At 43.4% G+C, this 24,422-nt stretch overlaps 1 protein-coding gene across 2 annotated transcripts; it reads right to left on the bottom strand.

Annotated features, from left to right (window-relative positions):
- Positions 1-990: 990 nt before the first annotated feature.
- On the bottom strand, positions 991-14,876 carry ccnk (cyclin K). 2 transcript variants are annotated; one of them, XM_080790410.1, is made up of 11 exons: positions 14,742-14,876; positions 11,308-11,543; positions 10,920-11,001; positions 10,663-10,794; positions 9,656-9,764; positions 9,489-9,546; positions 8,273-8,442; positions 6,295-6,518; positions 5,872-5,902; positions 4,997-5,068; positions 991-2,908 (listed from the first exon to the last, which is right to left on the bottom strand). In XM_080790410.1, the coding sequence occupies exons 1-11, from the start codon at positions 14,748-14,750 to the stop codon at positions 2,355-2,357; spliced, it is 1,677 nt and encodes a 558-aa protein (XP_080646536.1). In that variant the 5' UTR covers positions 14,751-14,876; the 3' UTR covers positions 991-2,354. The 2 variants fall into 2 exon arrangements, with proteins under 2 accessions (XP_080646536.1, XP_080646537.1); XM_080790411.1 differs by having other exon boundaries at positions 9,656-9,761.
- Positions 14,877-24,422: the final 9,546 nt, after the last annotated feature.

Here is a 24,422-nt window from a genome sequence, read left to right as displayed (position 1 = left end):
CCCGTGCTCCGTCAGTGGCTTCGTGATATAATGTCCTGTCTCGAGTTGGAGATGTTGAGATTTTCAATTGCCGGCTCTGGAAAAAAGTTTTATAAAACATGGGGTCCGTTTATGACATTCTACCACGACACACAAACGGTATAGTGTGCCGTGCCTTTTACAAAACCTGGGGTCCGATTATGACATTCTACCACGACACACAAACGGTAGTGCGCCGTGCCTATGCCTCGGCCACACCAGCCACAAACACAAATGGAACAAATTCTGCTCTGCTATTAAAATCTGCTCTATTATTATCTACTTTGTATTTAATTTATTAATTTTTGTAACTATATTCATGTATTCTTCGACTATCCTTGGGAGTGTGGGTGGGGGGTGGGTGGGATAGGGGATGGAGTTTTATTTATTTTTATTTCCATATTTGATATGTCTGTCTGATAATGCTTACCCCTGGGTCTGTCACAAAAACTCAAATAAAAAGATTTTGAAAAGAAAAGAAAACAGCTTCTAACCATTATTTGACACTTTTGGTTGTTTCAAAATTTCAAAAAACATGGGCTATAACCCATCGTTTTTTTCATTTTTTTCAAATCCTCAAAAATGATGAAAAACGGCGTGCTATAGTATGCCGTACGATATGGGCTATAGCCCATGGTCCAAAATGAGAAACGAGGATAACTTTTTTTTTCAAAATTTCAAAAAACATGGGCTATAACCCATCGTTTTTTTCATTTTTTCTTCAAATCCTAAAAAAACGATGAAAAACGGCGTGCTACTACTGCAAGTTATTTTGGGTTGGGCCTTTTTTGGCTTAGATTGACTGGCCTAACAGTGCCATGGTACTGGACATGCAACATAAATGGGGCATCATCTAAGGCACCTAACCTAAGACCAGGTAAGACCTACCTGGTCAGGTAGGAGGGCGCCTAAAAAAAAACCTCAAACTAAATAAGTCCGATCTATCCTACACACAGATGACTCGATTCAAAGTAGGAAAAGCAGGTCTTTATTTTCCCAAGGGCCAGTTAAAACACAAAAACAAAGGTTATAATCATCCGTTAAAGAAAAGCCTTGGTAAGGCACATACGTATATAAACTCTTCATAAAGTTCCTCATACCAGATATGTACAAAATATACCGTGGACTTGTCCAGTGTTATAGACGTGGGTGGTTGACTAGTTTTCTGGTTTGGGAACAAAAACGTGTTAACATGACTGTAAACCCTTTTCACAGAATTAAAGTAACACAACTATGAGAAAGACCATATACAGCAAGTTTCTTTTAATACATACGCATGTTCCACCATCTTGGGAATTCAACACAGCCTGATACAGACGACGAAGCTCTTACGGAGGAGGAGTGAAGATTCTGTGGACAGGACTTCAGGTAGACTGACGCAAAGACATGGTCAAAACACACAATGGAACTTGAAATAGCTAGGGGTTTTTACTCTCCTTTGAAAATGGAGGGCGAGAATGTAACATAAAAAGTAAAACTAAAAGAAAATGAATGTAGCCCCTCCTAACGGGGGTATACTTAATTAATGAGCGACTTCTAGACAGATGTCCACTGTGCTGAAATTAAAGTACAGTGACAGAATGTTCGATGCATTTGATTTCAGTGCACGGATTTCGGGTTTACCAGAAAGAAAATCAGACAGTAGACAGTGTTATTACTGTACACCAGAAGTGGAAGTATCATGTAGGCGTTGTACCGTGAATTAGCCGCTATACGCTGAAAAGTAATCACTGCACACACACGTACCGCCACGTTCTGGTTCTGCTAACAATACTGTCCACTTCAGTTTTCTGACCAGTTAAAGGAGAATTCGGGAGTAGCCGTTTTCTTACCTTGATCAGACGTTAATATATCCAATAACGAGCGAGTGGTACATGTGAAATATTACAATACATCCAGAGCACAGTGCAGCTCAGCTCCGACCGGGGGTCTTGGACAACGATCTCTTAATATTTAGATCGCTCAAAAAGAATCTTTCATAATGACCAAAGACAGACGTCTTTTGTCCCAACGTGGCTTCAGTAACAGGGAGAGGTAGCCTTGTTAAAGACCCAGCGTACCCGGTTGGGGTACACGTTTGACGCGTTGTTAGATAACGTCAAATTACGGTAAGAAAACGGCTACACCGGGATTCTCCTTTAACACAAGCGTTCAAGCTATTCTAGAGATGAGCAATCTCTCCCATGTTTGTACCACCAGGACAACACAAGTTCATGTCATCCAAGTTGTTTTGGGTCCGCGGGGAGCATTAAAATCCTCAGTTGTGATTCTCTGCACCAGCCTCGGTTTGGAGGCCGCTCTTCCATACCGTCTTCTCGTTACTTGAATCGACATTTTCATCTCATCCAGCCACTGCGGTTCATTTGCATGCCGGGGGGAGGAGGCAGGGGCTGCGACTGTCCTGGGGGCACGGGGGGCGGAGGGGGATAGTCATACCCAGCGGGGAGACCAATTCCTGGAGGGGGCCCGTGGCCAGGAGGAGGGTACTCAGGGTAGCTGTGGTTGTAGCCCGGTGGCGGGTAGCCATGCTGGGCCATGCTGTGCGGAGGGTAAGAGGAAGGAGGGGGCGGGGGGCCCGGGGGCGGCGCAGCGGGCGGCGGGTAAGCGTGGTGGTGGTAGGCCGGCATCGGGGGCGCGTAGCTGGGTGGCATGGGGGCGTACGACGGGCCCTCCGTCTTCATCAGCGACTGGAGGCTCTGGAAGCCCTCGCCGGACATGTAGGAGCTGGTGGTGGACATGGTGGGCAGGACGTAGCTGGAGGGCGGGGGCGGGGGAGGGCGGTGGGGGAGGGGAGGGGGCTGGTGAGGGGGAGGGGCGTGCGGGGGAGGCGGGGCCGAATCCACTCCCAGGTCAACCTCTGCAGGCGGAGCCGGCTGGGGAGCTTTGCGTTCTGATGAGACAGAGAGCGCGCTCTTGTGTTAGACCAGTGATCCCCAAACAATAGGTCAAGATTCCGTTTCGGTTAGTGAGTAGTAAAATATTTTTTTAAATAACACGGAAATCGATTAATTAAAAAACCTTTTAATAGATCTAAAGGCTCATAAACGCAATACATTGCAAGCGCGTAGATCAGCATTTTTCACCGTTTCTGAAATAGGGCTGTATAATGTAGACAATTGGAAATGTGGGTCCTGGGTGTGTCACCGCGAAACTCTGTTCTTTAGTTATTGGCAGTTGAATATAGTTTGTTCTCGACAAAGATATACATTTTTATAAATCCCTTTGACACTCATTCGGACCAGGTTGGATTTGTTTAGACAACGTCATTTCCTAGGGTACTCTTCTTTTAGTAGGGCAGTTCTCCCCAGGTTGACAAAATCGTGGGATGTTTTTTGAGTGGTGCAACCACTCCTACATCCAGCAATGTCCATGTACCTGTGTACCTGTGTACCTGTGTGTGTGTGTGTGTGTGTGTGTGTGTGTGTGTGTGTGTGTGTCTTTGAGCACGAGTATGTTACGTATTTATACCAGTAGGGGCGCCAGAAACAGAGAGAGGGGTAGTGCTGTGTCTCTAATGTGAGAGAGAGAGAGAGAGAGAGAGAGAGAGAGAGAGGGGGGGGGGGGGGGGGGGGATTGCACCACTCAGTTCACACGGTGTGATTTTTGTTAAACAACCACTGTCCAGGGTATGGCAGTAGTGTTATGAACAACTGACACAACCACTGTCCAGGGTATGGCAGTAGTGTTATGAACAACTGACACAACCACTGTCCAGGGTATGGCAGTAGTGTTATGAACAACTGACAGTATAGTATGACAACAACACCTATTCATGCAGACACGCTTTGACATTGGAGTGAGACTGCCTCCTAGTGGCCACGCAGGATGACTCATCATCAGGCTCAAATGAAAACACTAATGAGATTGTCTGTCTGGGAGTCTCATTAGCAATGGAATACTTACTTGAATAGTACTTGAGTATTTGCATTTCTGGATACTTATATTGTACTTTTGACTCCACTATAATTCTAGGAAGGGAAAAGGTATTTTCCTATTAAATCCTATTTCAATTATAGACCGTATAGAATAGTATTTATTTTTGGAAGATTTCTGAAAAACTTGAATACAGCAATGCATTTTTATTAAAAAGAAAATGTATTTAGTAACCCATTACTTTATCTCTAAGTACAAGTTTGTCACTTGTTGAGTAATATTTGTCCAGCTGAATCTATACTTTGACTCAAGTACTGGGGTGGAGTTCCATGTCATTAAAGGAGTGTAAGTATGTGTACATGTCAGAAAGTCCAACGTCCAGAGACTTATCGCTGGTTACGCGATAAGTCTGAGAGGGCTGAAAACCCAGGGAGACCTGCTCTCCCTCATCTTCAGTTCCAGACAAGGGGCCCGTCCAAGACGGGTGCAGGTCTTTTTTCCGACAGCATATTGATCCGAAACCTCAATCCTAACCGAACCCTAACCGCAAGCACGGGAGCAGCGCATGTCGGACCATCGCTTTTTCGCATCGCAGCGAATGTCCTGCCGCTGCGGATCGGATCGTTGCCCCGTCGGCTAGAATGCTGTCGGAAAAAAGGCCGCCTCCCGTCCAAGACAGCCTTTTGCGGGAACCCCTTTTGGTGTTTGAAGCATCATGTTATACTTTAACATATTTTCAGATGGAGGGGTCCGCAGCCAAATACAGATAATTCTGGGGGTCCTTGACATTAAAAAGGTTGAGCACCACTGACATAGAAACATAGGTTTATCAGAAAACTATTAGTATTTAGTGATTGGTAAGTAATTGGTGTTGGACCCAATGCCTACACCCATGTCGTTAGAGGCAAAGATCAAAAGAAATGTGGCCTAGGCCTATATGCTAGTGGAACACAGCAGATCTCCAAGCTCACAATGCGCCGATCATGCGTTGTGAGTGAGAGCGAGCTTGCAGATAGGCTATTTTTAAGTGGTTAATCACATCTACTTGTTTATATCCAAGCAGTCCCATCCAGAAGGGATCAAAGCAGACTGAAGATAAACTCACCAGGGGGAGGTTGGGATGTGGGCAATGGGGGCATGGGACTCTCCAGGCGTGGGATCTTCGAGCCAACTTGTTCTGTCAAATGAGACAATTCAGTGAGACGAGAAAGCTTTAACCCATTTTGGGCGGGAACCCCTTTTGGTGTTTCATCAAGCATTATGTTAGCAATAAATAGCAGGTCTATAAGCTCATCTATTAGAGCTTGTAGGTCTGCTATTTTTGAAAAATCGTGAAAATGTGGCGCAAATCTTTCAATATATCTTCTTTCACAGGGAACATTTTAACTCAAATCTTTGCTTCTGAGAGGTTCCTGGAACAACATATTTCCAGATTGGGGGTCGGTGGCCAATTACATATCATTTTTGGGGTCCTTGACATGAAATATTGAGCACCACTGATACAGAAACATTGTCATCATTTAGAAGACTTTTTTTTTTTTTTTTCGACGTCAGGACTAAATGGGTTAAGCCAAATGCATACTCTGTGGGACGACGCCGTCGCTTGCCAAAAAGAACGGAGCAGCTTGTGAATCCGTTCCCTTCGGCCAGCGAGTCAGCGACACCCTTGTGTGACGGCGGATACAGTTGCGGAACAGAGCGGTAGACTTATAATGTCAACATTTACTGGAGCAGAGGAACCAAATAAAACAAGTCCCGTCACAGCAAACTCTTGGCAAGAAATTTGTTTCGGTCACTGCTTCCAGGAACACTCATGTCGCCTCTTCCAAAATTGGCATCGTTACGTTTCTAAATGAATTGTTCTTGGCAGCATTTTGCTAACAGTGCACAAACTTGAGACATTGAGACTAAACTGAGACATCAAACTTTGAAGCAATAGAATGCAGCATAAGCTGCCTGCAGTTATATCCAACGTCTTACCTGGAGGCTTAGGTTCATCTTTCGGGGACACCTGAAACGAGAAGACAAATCAATTAAGTCAATCAATCAATTAGAGAAATTAAATCCCCATGTCATATGCAGTGTTAGTGGTGAAACAATTGATTTGTCATAAAATGTTGGCCTGGTGAAAACATTCCGATCGCGTGAAAGAGACATGATAATGTGAACTCCAGGTCGTGAATTTGCACAACCGGGATGGTTTAGTGATGTCAAGTTTCCGAATATGTGCCATTTATCATCATAATGTGAATGTTGTTACTATTAACACCCTGAGCGGCATAAACAGAGGTCTCCATCCTATCAAACAGTAACGCTCGACGCTCAGGACGGAGATTAATCACAGGAATAAAACACTTTATTGAAATCATATCGGAGCGCCTGAGGCGATGTGTGCATACTCACATGCGAGCGTTTGAGCGAGCGCGAGGGGCTGCTGCCCACGGGCGAGGTCTTCTTTGGTGGAGGGGGAGGTGGGTTGGAGGCCTGGGGCAGGCTTAGTGGGGCCGGGGGGGCAGGAGGAGCTGGTGGCTGGGGTGTTGAGGAGGCCCTCTCCTGCTTCTCCTGGATCTGCTGTGGGATGGGTTTATTGCCCTGGGAGTACAGATCCAGGATCTGATGGCAGATGTCTGGACACACACACACGGACAAACACACAGACACACACACGAACACACACAAGAAAGGTCACCTTCAATCAGACTGGCTGCGTCTACAAATCAAAGAATCAGGACCCACATTGGACAAATTTATTTTCCATCACAAGTCTTTGCTTTTATATTCCATTCTTTTGTTTTTAATGACTTTTCATTTCATTTCATTAATTCTAAAAATGGGTTGTAGCAGGGCCTTGAAATACACGTCTGACTGGAATACGTCTGCTTGGTAAAAGAGCAATAAACTAAACATAATGGAGCACAATGTTCAGTGACATCACGGTGAAACGGCCACTTAGGAAAACGACCAGTGTCTTCTCAAATCAAATTTAGATGATCATGTCAGTGCCACAGCAGAACAGCAGAGTTTTCTGGGCTCGGTCACTCTCACAGAAAACACACGGAGGGGGGCTTAAGGGATCCTTGAGCCTGATTTAAACACGTGTCATTGTCACGTGCCGGAACTAGCTACAAGCTTGAAGATAGCAGATCTATACCAGTAAGACGCCTAAGGGCAAGAAGTGACCTCGCCCTAAAGTCGCATCCACCTCGTTGACGGCAGACTGCCGACGAGCACTAGCGCTTTGGCATATCAACATGGAATGAATTATGTACTGGCCATAAGGAGCATGTCTTGAGTGTACAGGGTTTGATGAGGTCAGATCAACATATGGAATGTCAACAGGTCAGATCCATATATGGAGATCTGATGGTGGTAGCGGGGACATTCTCTTGAGTGTACAGGGTTTGATAAGGGCCCAGGTAGGGCCGGGCCTTAATTTTTATTTATTTTTTATCCCACGATTTTGTAACCCATTTTTCACCCCTGTGCCAATCATCTACTGTGATCCTGGGCTCTACACACCCTCCGCCAACCTGGGGAGAGCAACGGACTTAACTCATGCTCCCTTCATGGTTCATGCCCGAGTGTCCAAGTTGCTCCTTTACACCTGACAGGGGGGAGTTTCCCTGGTTGGACGTAGCGCGTGGAAGGAACACGTTATTCCAACCAGTTCCTTTCCCCTCCATCAGGCGCCCCGGCTGGCCAGGGGGAGGCAGTTTAGAGACCAGGATTACTGCATGTTTTTGTGAGGGTATCTACCCTAGGGGACACGGGGAGAACATGCAAACTCCACACAGAAAGGCCCTTTCGCCAACCCCGCCTTCGGGTATGGGCACTGATGACGCGGAGGAGGAAACACGCCGCCAGCACCCACAGTGCCCCGAGCGGGAATCGAACCCAGGACCTTCTAGCTGTGAGGCGACAGCACTACCAACTGTGCCACCGTGCCCCTCCCGGGCCTTAATTTTCAGGCCTGTTGAGAACTCTAGTTTTCACAGGCTGCCGGGCGTGGCTGCACTAATAACTTCCTTTTACGGTATAATGAAAGCTCATGAACTAGACGACCTGTTCTAGCCCTAGTCATACTGACGGCCTAACCTGATTGGCTCCTCTGGCCAGTGGGACACCAAGCAACGGTAAGGCTGTTTTGATCATAATGCCGATGTTCTGTGATAATTTCTGACTTCAGCAAGCACCTCGTTTGGAATATTAACGCTTCTAGAGAGACATAAGACGAGGTAGCAATGCTTAAAAAAGTTACAAAGAAATGGTTGGACCGTTCAGAACAGCAGTGTAATTTGTTTACACTGTAAACGGACACCTTTAATTTCTGTAAACTTTACAGCATGAAAAGTGTCCACACGTCAAAATGTCCAAAGAATACCTTCCAGGAGCTCCACTGGGACGTCCTGGACAAACTGTTCCCACCAGCGACGGGACGACTGCTTGGCGGTCCACTCCTGGATGTCGAACTTGCAGAGGCGTCCGGCCAGGTACATGACGGCCACGGCTATGATCTCTGGCTCCCACTGCAGGGACAGCATGGTGCACAGGCTGCACGGGATGGATGGAGGGAGGGTTATTATAGACACCTAAACACCTGTATTACCTCCCACTGCAGGGACAGCATGGTGCACAGGCTGCACGGGATGGAGGGAGGGAGGGTTATTATAGACACCTAAACACCTGTATTACCTCCCACTGCAGGGACAGCATGGTGCACAGGCTGCACGGGATGGATGGAGGGAGGGTTATTATAGACACCTAAACACCTGTATTACATCCCACTGCAGGGACAGCATGGTGCACAGGCTGCACGGGATGGATGGAGGGAGGGAGGGTTATTATAGACACCTAAACACCTGTATTACCTCCCACTGCAGGGACAGCATGGTGCACAGGCTGCCAGGGAGGACAGGGGGGCACAGGTGACTAAAGTGATCAAATTAACATCTGCTTTATTTATTTATGTTGCGAGGGGTCAAGCCTTGGACATATTTTGGATCATTTTTTTAAATTATTAAACAAAGTATTAGGCAACATAGTATTGTTGCATAGCATCTTTCATACCATTAATTGCAGTATCGTCCGAAAAGCTGTGACACAATGCAAAACTATTGCAATGAGGTTGTATGTATGCATAGTTGCATACATGTCTCATGTCTGGCCTATTTGTCCATTAGAAATGTGCTGTGAAATGCACATGCAACCCCCATCTCTCTCCCCCGGTTTCCTGTCTACATACTATACATCTATCAATAAAAATATATACAAATAAATAAATAACCAATCATAAATGTCACGTGTAGCGGATGCAAGGCTTGGCTCAGACACAATTTACAGTACAATATATGTCCTGTGCCAACACGCAGACACCAAAATATTAAACAAAAGTAAATATCATACAATGTATACATAACATAATCAAGAGTACTGTACATTCAAGTACTAGTCAATTTTGTCAATATAGAGACTAAATTGGAGAGAGAGAGAGAGTGTGTGTGTGTGTGTGTGTGTGTGTGTGTGTGAGTGACTGAGTGTGAGTGTGCGAGTGTGCGAGTGAGTGAGTGACAGAAAAGGGTCCCACGCCTGTAGCTCACCTGTCATTGACAAAGGTCCAGGCCATCTGCAGTACTTTCTGTACTTTATTCTTGTCACCTTGAACAGTAATAGCAAAGATTACAAAAAAAAAACTAAAAACTAATTGTACCAACTAATTCCCATGAATGAAGTGCACACAGAGACATGGCTTGGAGCCTGGTAGTACCTTTGAGCTGCTTGACATAGCGCAGCAAAAACATGTACGGGTGCTCCACCTGCAGGTCGAACTTGATGGTCTGAAGCAGGATCCGTTCCAACACCATCACCTCTTCCTGCTGACACGTGAACACAGGCAAATCATGCACCTGTACTACGATAAATAGTGAAAAATGGCTGATCTACTTTGGTTGAATAGTAAAATTAGACCATCTACAAAATAAGGACACAGCGCTTTGTAATGCAATGCATTGTTGTGGGCTTGTATCTATTAGGCATGTACTTTTTAAATAACTATAACTTGCTGCATTTTCAACCGATTTTCAAACGGTTAAGGTTTGTTATAAACGTCAGGGACGTCAGCATACTCATACTGCTTTTTTATGACGTTCATATAAGAAACGTTAGACAGATAAGTACCCTAAATCATAGCCACGTTTATAACGTTTATAAAAACCAAACCCGTTTGTAAATCCCTCAAATCTTTAGCGATTTAGGAGTATTTTTGTTTGAGCTGTTCACCAGCTACCACAGAACGTACTGTACTGTAGGACTGTAGCAAGATGGCCGCAGGTGAACGACGCCGGAGACTCAGCCTTGCGCCATCTCGCCTTTATATACGTCTATGTGAAAACCGAAGGAAAGTTTCTAAACTATAACCACTATAACTATAACTAACACCGAAAGATCTATTTGGGGCTTAATCATAAATAGCTTCACCACACAAGCTATTCTTATTCTCTTCCTTATTGCAGTAATTATAACAGTAATACAGTAATTATTCATAAACTCATCTACGGTAATATTAATATTTTGTGTGGACCCTGGACATTCCTGAAAAGTCATGCAGTCGGTAAGTGCATGTCCTACAAATGTCTGGCCATTATATTCTAGCTAACACAAGGCTATACTTACACTGTTCTATATGCCCTGGAACAACTTGGGGTCATAAAAAGGAGTATGTGGGTTCATTACATAGAATTAAATGTGTTCAAAAGTTATCAAGAGACACTAGACCTTTGGGTCGTCTCCAAACTGAGCAAACTGTACGTCGTTCAGTAAGCTCCGAGCCGTTTTGATGATGTCTTTACATTTCTTTGGGGTCTCCTCTACTTTCCCTGCCAGGAAGAGGCAGCACGCACCTGTCACCTGTTGGTGGTACAAGTCATATGGTTGATCATACATGTGGAATACACTACACACATCAGCACACAGGGCTACTCAATGGCAATGAATAAAATAAAGCAATAGTCATAAAAGTCAACATAACTCACATATCTGGGGAATTGCTTGAAGGAATGGAACATGTAGAAGCGATGAAAGTAGATGATTCCAGTGGCCAGTGTATCATAGTGTCTGGAAATAAAGTCAGGAATTTCACAAAAACAGCACTTTGAGTCAGCACCTCTGACCTTCTTACCGATCATCAACTACATTAACTAGCATTTCTAGCATGTATTGGTAAACATCTGAATCAACCACTTAAACCCCATTTCAAAAATAATATTAATAATGGATTTAGTGGAAATGGCATTTCTCACAATTTGTCTCAAATGTGTCCCATTCGAGCACATTGTGAGCCTGTAGATCTGCTACTTTATTCACTATAATGACCTGCCCAAAATAGGGACAGCGGGTGGAAAGTGGATATGGATAACTTACAGGCCAAGTCGGGTCCCCACGTCAAAAATGAAACGGGCCCCCTCTCTCCGGTACCGAGCCTCTGTGCCCGGGTCCAGGCCCTCGGACTGGGACGGGGTGTGGGCCAGGTCCTTCTTGTCCCAGTACCAGCATGGCTTGATGTGCTCTAGAAATGTCTGTCCAGATAGAGACGAGTTCTCCTTGTAGTCCTTCATTGGTTGTGGAGAGGCAACGACGGACGGGCCGGCTGCACTAGACTAACAGATGAAGAAGAAAATAATTAGATGACAAATCTAAATCTAAATTGTTTGCTATAATGATGAGTAGTATAAATACAATCTCACAAGCTAGCTTTATAGATCTATTTTTGAAAATGTTGAAAGCAACTATATCTCGACTATATTTGATCCCAGAATAGGGATGGATCATGGGATGATGACATGACAGGTTGGAAGTGTTTACAAAGCATTGCAGAGAGAACACCTCAGAGGACAGGAGTATTAAGGCCAGTTTATGCTTTAAGCAACAAGTGCTGATTGGCATGGGACGCCGCACCATGCCACCACGCTGTGTCTCACGACATCCTGAGTTTTGAGCGTTCATACTGCCTGCAGCTTGCCGACATTGTCACCACAAAATATGGATGTAATCATCTTGTGCATCTCCGTGGCAATGGAGCTTACTTCGTCCTCCCAATCAATCAAGAGTAAGCAACATGATTCCTACTTCATCTTCCCCTGAACTCTGTGAATCTTCCCGGACCGGTATGGGTGTGATGTCTCCAGGGAACGTCATTCTTTCGACAAACTAAGTTTTATTGTTATAATGTTGACACTAGTGCTGCTCAGTGGCCTCAACAGATTGCGGCCACAGAGTGTACTCTCATACATGCACACTGTAGAAGTATGCATATGCAAATGCATATGCATATGCAAAATGTGTTAGTTACATATCTAGCGCAGAAAAGAAGACAGAAGAATATAGCAGCTCTTTATCACATTAGTCTACTTGCCAGCCCATAGAGCCCCATTGTGATCCCAGATGTTGAGTACACCAAGGTTTTATGTTAGAAATGTTGAGTATGGGTCCCCAGCATGTAGAAACTGCTGGATGCTAACTTGCATATGTTGAGCAATTTTCATAATTGGCATAATGTAACCATACCATTACCAACCTATAGAAGGAAAAACAAATCAAATTTTCATCATGCTTTATGTAGCATGTGACGTGTCAAACTTTTCATGATGCCAAATCCATTCCAAGCATTAGTTTTGCAAAAAGAACACTCCTTGGGCTAACACGGCCATAGCCACTTAGCCCAAATGTGCTGACATCATCACATTTGTGGTGACGGCTATGGCCGTTTTTAGCCCAAGGAGTGCATTTCACTGATGCTACTTAAAGCATGATGAAATTTTGAATTGCCTTCTATAGGTTGATAATGGTATGGTCACATTATGCCAATTATGAAAATTGCTCAACATAATGCAAGTTAGCATCCGGCAGTTTCTACATGCTGGGGACCCATACATACTCACAAAACCTTGGTGTACTCAACATGTCTGGGTTTAGTGGGTTAGTGGACTATATGGTCAGGTCGGTTTTAACAATAACAATGTTTTCGATCCAGTAGCGGATGATGTGTCTACTCTCGTGTTGTAGAGTCAGACAGGAATACCAACGAAGTTGCCCCATTACCAAGTCGCTCCGGGCGTACAGCCGGCAGAACTGCTCAGCCTGGTATTCCTAAAGTAACCTAAGTAAATGATGCTTAAACGGTTAAACCTAACCTTATTCCTAACCCTTAACCTCAGTAAAACATGCCAAAACCTAACCCTATTCCTAAACTAACCGCAGTAAAACTATGCCTAACGACCCGAAACTTATTTCTAACCTTATTCTCAATAAAACAAAATAAAGAATACAAGAACCGCTGCACCGGCCTTTACTGATCCGGACACCAGAGGGGAATTCAGTTGCCATAAGCAGCACCACAGTAACGAAACAAAAATACAGATAAAAGGTACAGTTCTGGTGGAATAACCATCAGCACACAGGGAGGGAACACAACCTGTGTCCAACTGGCCACGCCAACAGGTGTGCAAATAATTGACCAACAACAGCAAGTACTTTAAGTGTTAAAGAGGCCAGTACAGTCAGTGTACACTAGCCTTGACACAAGACTGGCATGTGTCATGACAGGCGACCTTCTTGTGACCCAAGGCTATGCCTATGTGTACACAATGCAAGATTACACATCACCTGCTATCTAGTTCAAATAGACAAATAGCCTAAAGGCCATTGCACACTAACAGACTAGTGTTACCTTTGACGATTGATGAGACATTTAGTTGCTTCAATAAGGTCCTGAAAGTTAAACTACCTGTTAGTTTATAGGTCGGTCACAGCTAGCTACGATTAGTACAAGTTAGCTTCGTGTGAACCAATAGTACTTAACTCTATCATGCCATCAACAGGATAGGATATTATGAGAGCATTCACACGGAATGCACGGCCGTTACAAAACAATCGTGATCAACACCACGTTGCAGCAACACTGCAGCAGGCTCAGTCACATCACAACAACAAGACAAAGTTACCGCCGGTCTGATAACTTGATAAGATGCTCGTAGCTACCCACACGAGACCATCCATGGTCTCACACACACACACACACTCACACACACACACACACACACACACACACACACAGTCAGACACACGCACACACGCGCGCCAGAAGGATGACTCAGTGATGTCACATCACGGCTTAAACAACCATACAGAATTCACACAACTACTCGTCGGTGAGCTTGTAGATGACCTGCCATTTACCGTTGTAAAACAGCATAACATTAGGCATAGAGATCTTTAGGCACAGTACCAGCATCATCACAGTTAGCTAGTTTGATAATCTACTAGTCCCGCGTAGCCAGACAATGGTTCTTATGGACGAAGCGTTTGAAAAATGAAAATCGCAGAGGCAACAGTCTGGCAACGCGAGAGACTAGAGACTACTAAATAAATAGATAAAATAAATCGTCAGCTGAATACATTGCTGAAAGGCTCGCCTCGCTCCCCAGTCCCCATGTTATGATGCTACATTACACACACTAAAAACCCAAACCACACCAGTTGCAAGTGCAACTCCTTCCTTGGGATAAAACCGTTTTAAGGTCGTTGTTGACGGTTCTGTCCCAAATAAGGAAGGAGTTGCACTTGCAAGTTGCAACTAACTGGTGTGGTTTTGGGCTTAATGGTTGTTGATAGCGATGACGTCACTGTTCCAATCCTTAGTGTCATTATCCTCAGCTAGTTAATCTCGCCTCATTCGAGGTAAAGGAGGTTAATGCTAGGAACTTTCCAAGCCGACACAAAACCATCTAGGATCGGATTCTGTCCGCCCTATGGTCTGGCGACTCCCCGTTTTGGTCTACAGAGTATTATGTTCTTACCTTTAACATGTAGCCTTCTGCGTAGTCGACCGAATATTCACAGTTGCGAGTGATTTTAGGATCATTCGGGGTGAGTTTGCTTAGCAAGTATCAAGTAGCAGCACCCATTGTAACAAGGGCACCGCCATCTTTGAAAACGTCACGGCACGTACGTCGTATCGTCGGGCGGTGACGCCGCAGTACCAGTGTTGCCAGATGGTGTGAGAGAAACAAGCAACCGTTTGATTGATTTATTGATTGATTGAAGAATTTATTAACAGATTGGAGAATTACACTACATTTTCAAGCACAACTCACTACAAAACTGTTAACTGTGGTCGACACCATAAAGCATTACACTTGTTTACAATAGGGTCCACCATGTTCAATTCATCATAACATTTAGAGGTACAAATATACACTACTATTATAGCCATATTAAAACAGGAAATCATAGGAGGTAAAAAAGGGGGGGGGGGGGGGGGGGACAGTATACAGTGAGGTGGAAAGGCCGAAAGGGGTTGGTGGGAGGGGGGCAGTTTCGAATTGCAGCCGTCTGTAGGTGCCCTTTGAGAGCGGTTTTAAAGGAGTCAAGGGATTCGCATGTCTTAATGACAGTTGGTAGGGCGTTCTACATTTTGGTGGCATAGGAGCGAAATGAATTTAGTCCTTTGTTTGTGCCGAATCTGGGTTTCATCTCTGAAGTTCTAGGAAAACAAGCCCAAAAGAAAGCCCAACATACCGCAAGGCAAGCCGCAACTACAAATATTTAGAAGCTATTTTACAGAAAAACAAGCAAAAAAGTAGCTTAATATAAGCGGACATGGCAAGTTGGCAACGCTGATCAGTACGTGGTCATCCGGTCACGCAAACCTACCCGCCATTATTTATTTGATCATGCATGCCGTGCACGGCAGCTTAACTCAACTGCTTATACTTTAACTAAGCAGCAACATTGTATACAGCCAGACCACACTCATTTAACTAATATTTAAAGTATTATTATTCTATTGTTATTATTAGTATGTTACAAACATGATGCACTCACTCCGCCTCCATGACTCAGTCATAATGATCACGGGCACAAACTGACTGTGCAAAAGCTGTGATATGGCTTAAATTCACTAGAGGGAGACAAAGGACGTCCAGTAGACCCTGACTGTCGTTAATCGTCTGATACCAGTCATCAATAAATAAAAATGATGATAATAATAATAATAATAATCTCTCTCTCTACTACATTTACTTAAGTACTGTACTTAAGTATAATTTGAAGGTACCTTTACTTCTACTTCACTACATATCAGGCCATTTTTAAATAGCTGATCTACAAGCTCACAATGTGTCATGATGAGACATATTGTGAGTTTATAGATCTGCTATTTTCAAAGGTTTTTATACATTTGAAAACTAAACAGGACATTAATTGCGCATTATGAATACATTCTACTTTTGTAGCCTGTATATACAAGTACATTTTGATACCAATACTTTTGTACTTACTGAAGTAAATTAAACTTTTACTAGTTGTAACGCAGTAGGCTATTTCTACATTGCAGTATTGATACTTTTAATTAGTAAGTAAAACATGCGAGTACTTTTTTCCACTGCTGCTTCTGCATAAAACAGCAAAACAAGTTACCAAAGAAAAGCAAAAACAATAAATGCATAAAATGTTATTTCAAAACATGCCATTCATTACATTTGAACAAAACAACGTAGCTGGGGTGGAAGAGGGTGAGCAGTAGTCTTAACCCTTTAACACCCGGATATATTTCTACTTGCAAAAAAGAGATTTCAACCTTACTACTACAACCTTAACCCATGTCTAACCAATGACTAGTCTAAACTTTGCACCCCTGTACTACTAGGACTTTGCAGAGGAAATTATGTTTAAAAAAAAATATAGTTTTATGTAAATGTTATGCACATTTATAATAGTTATTAAAATAATAATAATAAATTAATAATTTACATTCGGGCGATATATTTCACAATAATAAATGTACATGTTCTAGACATTCTAATGATCCCAAACGGTGGGTATTGCAGGGTTAAAGCAGCAGCAGCAGAAGCGTCAGCAGCAAAAGGCAAGCAAGGAATGAGCAATGCAACTTCCCCATTTAAATAGGGTGTTCTATTATTATGACGTGAGTATGTGATTGGAATAGAAACATGGAGCTGAGACCGACCAATGGGTCGGCCAGCAGCAACAGCATTGAGTTCTCTGACAGACAGAACTTGCTCTGAGCATGTCTGTACCAAAATGGTAAATGGTGCATTTATATAGCGCCTTCATCCAAGGCGCTTTACAGAGATTGTTCATTACATTCACCCATTCACACACACATTCACAGTACACACCGATGCCGGAGGAAACCATGCAAGGCACCAACCTGCACAGCAATTAGGGGTTCAGTGTCGTGCTCAAGGACACTATAAGACTATAAAGCCAAACCCAAAATCACTCACAGTCCAGCATGGTGGTGTTACGGTGAAATCGATGACCTGCTGAAATATGGGACATTCGTGTATAGACAATCACATAATGTCAGTGTCCGAATTGTAAATCGTTGCAGTTTGTTTATTAGCAGAGTTCAACTATAAGCGGTCTTCAGGCTACATATTTAGAGACTTCCATTTAAGTTGTGTGAAGTCCACTGTCCACAACTTCCGCAAGATGGTCACATATTTCACCCATATTTCGACAGGTCACATATTTCACCATTGCACTGCCATGCTGGAGTCATCGAGTGTGAGTGAGCGAGTGGCAGAGATTTTGGGTATTGGAATTTGGGGTTCGAACTCCGGTCACACTCTACCCCTGAGCCACTGCCTCCTACCAAGCATGACGCTAATTACTTTTAACTTGTGGGTTCAAAATGCTGGGGGGATGAGGGGGGGAATCCATGGCTCTGCTTTTGATAGTGAATTAGTCAACATTTATCAAAATAGAGCTCACAACACACATTGCATTCCATCAATTGCCCTCCCATTACTGTTTGTTGCATTTTTGTGTGTGTTGACTGCAAAATAATACACTGATAAATCATATTTACATTTAGGCACAACATAATTAGTTCAATCCCACATAGCAAGAGACTGAGCATGATAAATCTTCTGCAGTCATACAGCTACATAGAGAGAGAGAGAGAGAGAGAGAGAGAGAGAAATGGGATATCTTCTCATCCCTCCGTGACAGATAAATTGTGAGATATTTGATGATTCTTATCTACAGTAATCACTGTCAAAGCCTTTGAAATGGTCACAAGGTACAAACATGACAAGTTGTGTTCAACAAAGGACACCTCAAAAGACGCGCAAACAACCCAAACAGAACAAACGACTCAATATGACTGAATGAAAAGCTCTTTGAAAGTCTTATCATTGATATTTCATATGGTCCACCGCTTGACAGATTATAGGGTACTGTATTTTCACCTCATACATACTCTATCCAAATACCTTTCTGGTGCCTGCATTATTTGGAGGCAGTGGCAGAGTCAGCCTGACTCAGTCAGAGCAGGTACAGTTCAAGTGTTATAGACCAAAAGGTCAAGCGGCCTATTAGTAGGCGGGCACAATGAGGCTCATGTTAGCCTTTTTCCCAGCCTGACTTATCTGCCAAGTGAAAAGCCTGGTCACAACCATAAGTCAGAGATTGCATAAGTGTCGGGCCAGAACATCCATCAGATACAATCACAACACTTGCTTCATACACGGAGAATGTAAACAGATTCGCGAAGCGTCGACGTAATTTCCTTGAGCGGTACTTCCGTCAAAATCCCTCTACTTCCGCCAAATTCCAGCAATGCAATGCTCATGTATACATTAATGACTCACGAAGGCAATCTAAAGATTATTAGAAATAACCTAAATCCAAGTTCTTGCAACCATAATTTGAAAAGAATCTTATCAACTTCTGTCTATACTTGGAAACAAGTCGTATAATAAAACAATATAATAATTGCATTAAAAAGTGTCCAATCTTCAAAACAGACATAAATATGCAGGGTTTTCCTGGCATTTTGAACAGCCATTTGGAGGTAATTAAATCACACTAAATCACACTATCTCTAAACCATCATGAAACATCTGTGCAGCAAACACACACTATTGTAGACTTACTGTAACTCTGTTCATCTGACTCAAGCGCAAAGAATAAATATACATTTTTTTGTCATTTTTAAGAACTTGTAATCGTTTTCATCTTCTCAGAATAGTACCATTGCCAGGTTCCCATGTGCAATGCGGTTCTGTTGCTGCCAGGGGAGGGTGTAGACAATCATTTGCCTATTGTGACAGTATGTGGTCATGCACACAAGAAGAAACCTGAATATTGCAAGTGACCTGGTTAAGGCAAGAAATCGGCATGCATTATCATTCTCTGGTTACTCTCCTTTAATAAAAAGGCAGACGTTTTAGATAGTTTGGTTAATTTGTTTATTGCCAATAGTGATGGTGTTTGCAAAGACTGTAGTGTTCACATGATGCTTTGGAGACCATCTTGTTTGTAATGTCATTGTTGGAAAATGTACAGCGCAATGCTCATCCAGATATTTTACAATATTCAGTGTTTTTAAACATATATACATATACGTATTTGATGTAACTCCAAAATTGCCAGTCACATTCCTCCCTCCTGCCACAACTTAATTTGTAACAGCATAAACGCAGACTCAGAGCCTCCGAATTCCTCCTTTTACAAAAGCAGAACAAGGGCTTGATGTCTGCTTGAATCCATTAAGATACAATATTTGATTGGCCACTGGCCAGTTGCAGTCCCGCTCTATATCAGCTATTTTATCAGAAGCTGCATTTGTAGTGAATGTCCTTGTTGTGATGCTTTTTTCTAGTCACTAGTCTGTAGCAACCAATAAATGGTAAACGGTGCATTTATATTGCACCTTTATCCAAGCCGCTTTACATAGATTGTGCATTAACTAACTAACTAACATTACATTCACCCATTCATACACCGATGGCGGCGGAAACCATGCAAGGCACCAACCAGCACATCAGGAGCAATTAGGGGTTCAGTGTCTTGCTCAAGGACACTTCGACACTAAGGAGGAGCCCGGGTTCGAACTGGCAACCTTCCAGGTTATCATCCAGCCACTCTTCTACCCCTGAGCCACCCGACCAAAGTCCTCTTTCTTGACTGAATATACTTTATGTTGTCACTTGTCAGACCAGGTGCATTATTTTAAATCCGACTTCATTGTGAGTTTGCAGAGCTGCTGTTTTTGACAAATGTTCGCACCAGTATAGGGACACTATTGTATTTGAGTCTTCAGGTTGATGTGAGAAAGCCTATTTAGAGATGGGAAGATATGGAGGGATGATACAAACAAGAAGTAAACACTGTGTGACAAACATTGACTGATCACAAACATTGCTATCAAAGTTGTAGGTTCCCCATCTCTCTGTCAGTTTCACCTCAGAGAAAAGACTAGACTGCATCAGTCATCAAATCCAAATACAATTTGGAACGTGCATGCATTATACATTAAGCCATGCTCGGACAAATCCTTTTAACTGTGGAAGAAATTGTCAGCATGTTTGCCATAGGAAAGTAAGAGCCTTGCCATGTTGCCCATAGCAAGGGAGCATCTCAATCACTCAAGTCTACACTACACTACATACATTACACACCACACACGTACATGCACGCACACACACATGCACACACAGTCGCCACAGTAAATCAGCTTATAAATAATATATACTTGTACGTACTTTATTAATATTAAACATTGCATAATGAAACACTGACTATATAAGCAAATCCCAGGGCAATATTCATATTACCATGAGGTGTCCTGGAGTGGACCTTTCATTGTCTTTATCAACACATCAAAATGGCTGCTTTGATGTGTTTGTACTCTTCACCTTGTGGATTGTCCTGATAATCAAATTCAACAGAAATGTATTAACCACTTTTCAACTGTGCGTCCCTATTTTGGGTATGTCAATAAATATATATATATAAAATAGAAAAATAACACAACAATCTACAAGCTTATGTGTTGTTGTGACACATTGCGAGCTTGTACAAGTTGATTTGGGTAAACACAAAGCATTGATTTTGATTATGTTTTTGCATTTTACATTTGAATTTCTTATGGACATATGTACTTTCAACCTGGCTCCCTATTTTGGGTATGTCAACTGTTCCAAAATATAGCAAACATAGCCAATCTACAAGCTCAACGTTGTTCGGCTATTTTCGCTGTGTGCAGAAGCCATCGTACGACAAAGCATAAAATAGGGCGTAAGTGCTTAAGCACTTTAGTTTCTTTCTGGTCAGACATAACTTTCATCTCAGCGGATGTTCACTCCTTGTGTTGGTGTTTTATTCTATACAGATATGGCTCTTAAAGCACAATGTCATGTCTCCTTGGAGGCAAATTTGGACTTAAAACATTTCCTGTGTCCACAACCTGCGTGGTATTTGTGACATTATGTTGGGCCATGCTACCCGACAGAGACTGCCTTTGCCCCGAGCCAAGAGGCACAAGCTATAATGGAGACATTGATGTATTATTGAGGAGCCCTAGAGCCAGGATCAAGGAGCTGCTTGGAGCCAGGGGACAGTGAGTGTGTGTGTGCGCGTGTGCATATGTATGTGTGTGTGTGTGTGTGTGTGTGTGTGTGTGTGTGTGTGTGTGTGTGTGTGTGTGCGCGCGTGCATGCGTGCGTGCGTGTGTTGACTTGGGCTAATGTTTTCCTCACGGCATTGAGTGGTTCTGTGATGCTGGTGGCCCCCGTGGTCCCTGATACAAGAAAAAAAGACATTTCATGTTATATCACATGTGGAATTTATGTGCCCCAGTCAAAGCAATATGCTTGACAACATACTTTTGTTGTCTGCGAGATAGCTGTTGTTGCTGTACTGTTTCCATGCCCGAGTCTGCCGAGGTTAGGTCTGGTTGAGCCAGAGCTGAGATGACATTTCATTTATATAAATAATTACTGTCCTGAAAGTCCCCCAGGCTTGCCCCGAAGCAATCAAACTTCTAATGCTCTTAAAATTGCCCAACATATTTTATTAATGGAATCTCTAAACTGTATGGCCATGGCTACGCAGTACTTCTCTGCCTATCCAGAGGAAATAGTATCGACATTAAACCAGGGTTATTAGGGTTTAGTTTTTTACCACCCAGTGTATTTCAGTCAAATGGGAGAGTGGCAGTGCAACATTCAGTTGTGTGGAACGGTGTATGCTCTAATAGGAAAATTCAATCTCTGCCAAGTGGGGCAGAGGTGATGTCTCACATCAGCATGAAGCCTGATTTATACTTGCGTCGTGCGAGGGCGTCCTGTGCCACAAATTGCCGATCTACAAGCTCATGCACAGCATGTGGGATGCATTGGAGGCTTGTAGGTTGCCACGGGCGACTGTGGCTCAAGAGGTAGAGCAGGTCGTCCAATGATCCATGGGTCGGCGGTTCGAATCCCGGCTCCTCCTGTCTACATGTCGAAGTGTCCTTGGGCAAGACACTGAACCCCAAATTTCTCCCTATGTGCTGGTTGGTACCTTGCATGGCTTCCGCTGCAATCGGTGTGTGTGTGTGTGTGTGTGTGTGTGTGTGTGTGTGTGTGTGTGTGTGTGTGAATGGGTGAATGTAATCTATGCACAATCTATGTAAAGAGCCTATAAAATGCACCATTTACCATTTTATTTTCAGTGTGGGACACTGACTGTTACGATCATAAATTAGGCATAAACATGAGGCACTTGTCCATGAGGCATTTGTCAGTTAAGGGCACGCGTTGATCTAAACGAATGCAATGAATAATGTGTGCCATATTTAGCCATTAGTGCTAGTATTAATTGTCAATGAGTGGATCTGGTGTTCTGTTGTTGAAGGAGGCACTTTGATCGGTGTTGTAGAATCCTGAGTGTGCTCTAATTATTATATTAAGCTTTGGCAGATACAGGCTATGAGAAAAACATATTCAAAGAGCCTAGTATATATATGTGTGTGTGTGTGTGTGTGTGTGTGTGTGTGTGTGTGTGTGTGTGTGTGTGTGTGTGTGTGTGTGTGTGTGTGCGCAAGGAATTCATTGTTCATGTTATTTGCAGGTCCCACTATAGTCCCATCTCCAATGCACATTATATGTCCTTTGCGTGCCAACAGAGGGTGCTGTTGCCTCACAGTCGCCACAAGAAAAAAAGTAATGCCCAGCCAGTGTCACCTTAATAAAACATTCAGTAAAATGGGGAAAATTCGGGTTGCCTTTAATTTACGAATTATGCGCAATGGTAATTTTTTTTCTCCATGAATTCGCTGACAGGGACCATTTCAAAAATACTTTATTTGTTGAAGTTAAGATAGCCTATAGTTTAATGCATTAATCTGACTTTGTGATACCTGGGTGAATTAAAGCATGATTCTACAGTAGCCTATACTGCATGCTTTGTGTAATATAGAACATAACTAATTCATTTTAGTTTGTTTTATTACCTATTAGCTTATTTAAAACAACCAACCTCCTGGTTACCTCCACCACCCTGCCAGAGATAGCATATGCAAGCAGCAAATCAACACATTTTTGGCTTGGTATTTTATCTATTTAAAATAACGTTGCACAATAGGCTAATTAATAACACAAATGCGTCTTGACCAGTTGAGTTGACCTGTGCATAAACGGTGCGTCGGCATCAACACAAGCTATACGAATTCACCTCGACATTGTCTACGGAATATGCCTGTATAGTATAGTGTAGTAGTCACGCGGGGTTTTTAAGCCTATACATTTATATCACTTTATTTTCATTAGAATAAACGAGCGCTGCACGCGCGCGCACTTAGCGATGGGGGAACTCACCGCGGTGATCGAGCCAAGCTTTCAGATGCGCGTGTGTGTGTGTGTGTTCTTTTTTAAAGACAATAGTTCTATTGACATGTACCTATTCATATTGTTAATATAGGCTGCATCTTTCAATCAATCAATCAATCAATCACTCAATCAATCAATCAATCAATCAATCAATCAGTCAACTACTGCTTTAGCCCGCTGGAAAGACAAGTAAACAGAAGTGTGTCAGAGTTACAAATGGCGACAGGTGACAAACAAATAACACACACACACACACACACACACACACACACACACACACACACACACACACACACACGCACAGGTGTGTATGTATGCCATGGGAACCGAAACTGAGACGTTGCGGTGAGTGGTGACGGTGGTCGCATTGAGCCACCAATGCCCCCCCACCCCACCCCACCACACACACACACACACACACACACACACACACACACATGCCTTGAAATGTCTGATGATGTCTCTCTCGCCCCCCCCCCTCCTCTCGCGGCGTGGACGCAACGTCACGAACGTATACTTGAACTTGAATCCTATATCCCGTTCCACGGAGGCGATCATCACACACGCGCGCGCGCGCACACACACACACACACACACACACACACACACTGACACATTGTTTGGGGGGTCCTCCCGAACAGAGCCCCCTCGCCGCGAGACAAGAAAGTAGCCTCGACATTATAGGAAGCATTGGACCTCCTCGGCTTGTTGGATGAGGAGGAGGTGTCTGCTTGTCTGTTCTGTTGTCTTCACGTCTCTCTCTCTCTCTCTCTCTCCACCTCTCTCTCTCTCTCTCTCTCTCTCTCTCTCTCTCTCTCTCTCTCTCTCTCTCTCTCTCTCTCAACAAGGCTACCG

This window comes from Protomyctophum bolini, assembly GCF_963924005.1.
Source record: "Protomyctophum bolini genome assembly, chromosome: 19".
NCBI classification, from domain to species: Eukaryota; Metazoa; Chordata; class Actinopteri; order Myctophiformes; family Myctophidae; genus Protomyctophum; species Protomyctophum bolini.
This window is presented reverse-complemented; position numbering and strand designations above follow the sequence as displayed.

What these genes read in the sequence shown, in the direction of transcription:
- ccnk (XM_080790410.1), bottom strand. An exon ending in GTGGGGACCCGACTTGGCCT is followed by an intron (nt 11,002 to 11,307) that starts GTAAGTTATCCA and finishes CTTTATTTCCAG; the next exon opens with ACACTATGATACACTGGCCA. An exon ending in CTATGTCAAGCAGCTCAAAG is followed by an intron (nt 9,547 to 9,655) that starts GTACTACCAGGC and finishes TTACTGTTCAAG; the next exon opens with GTGACAAGAATAAAGTACAG.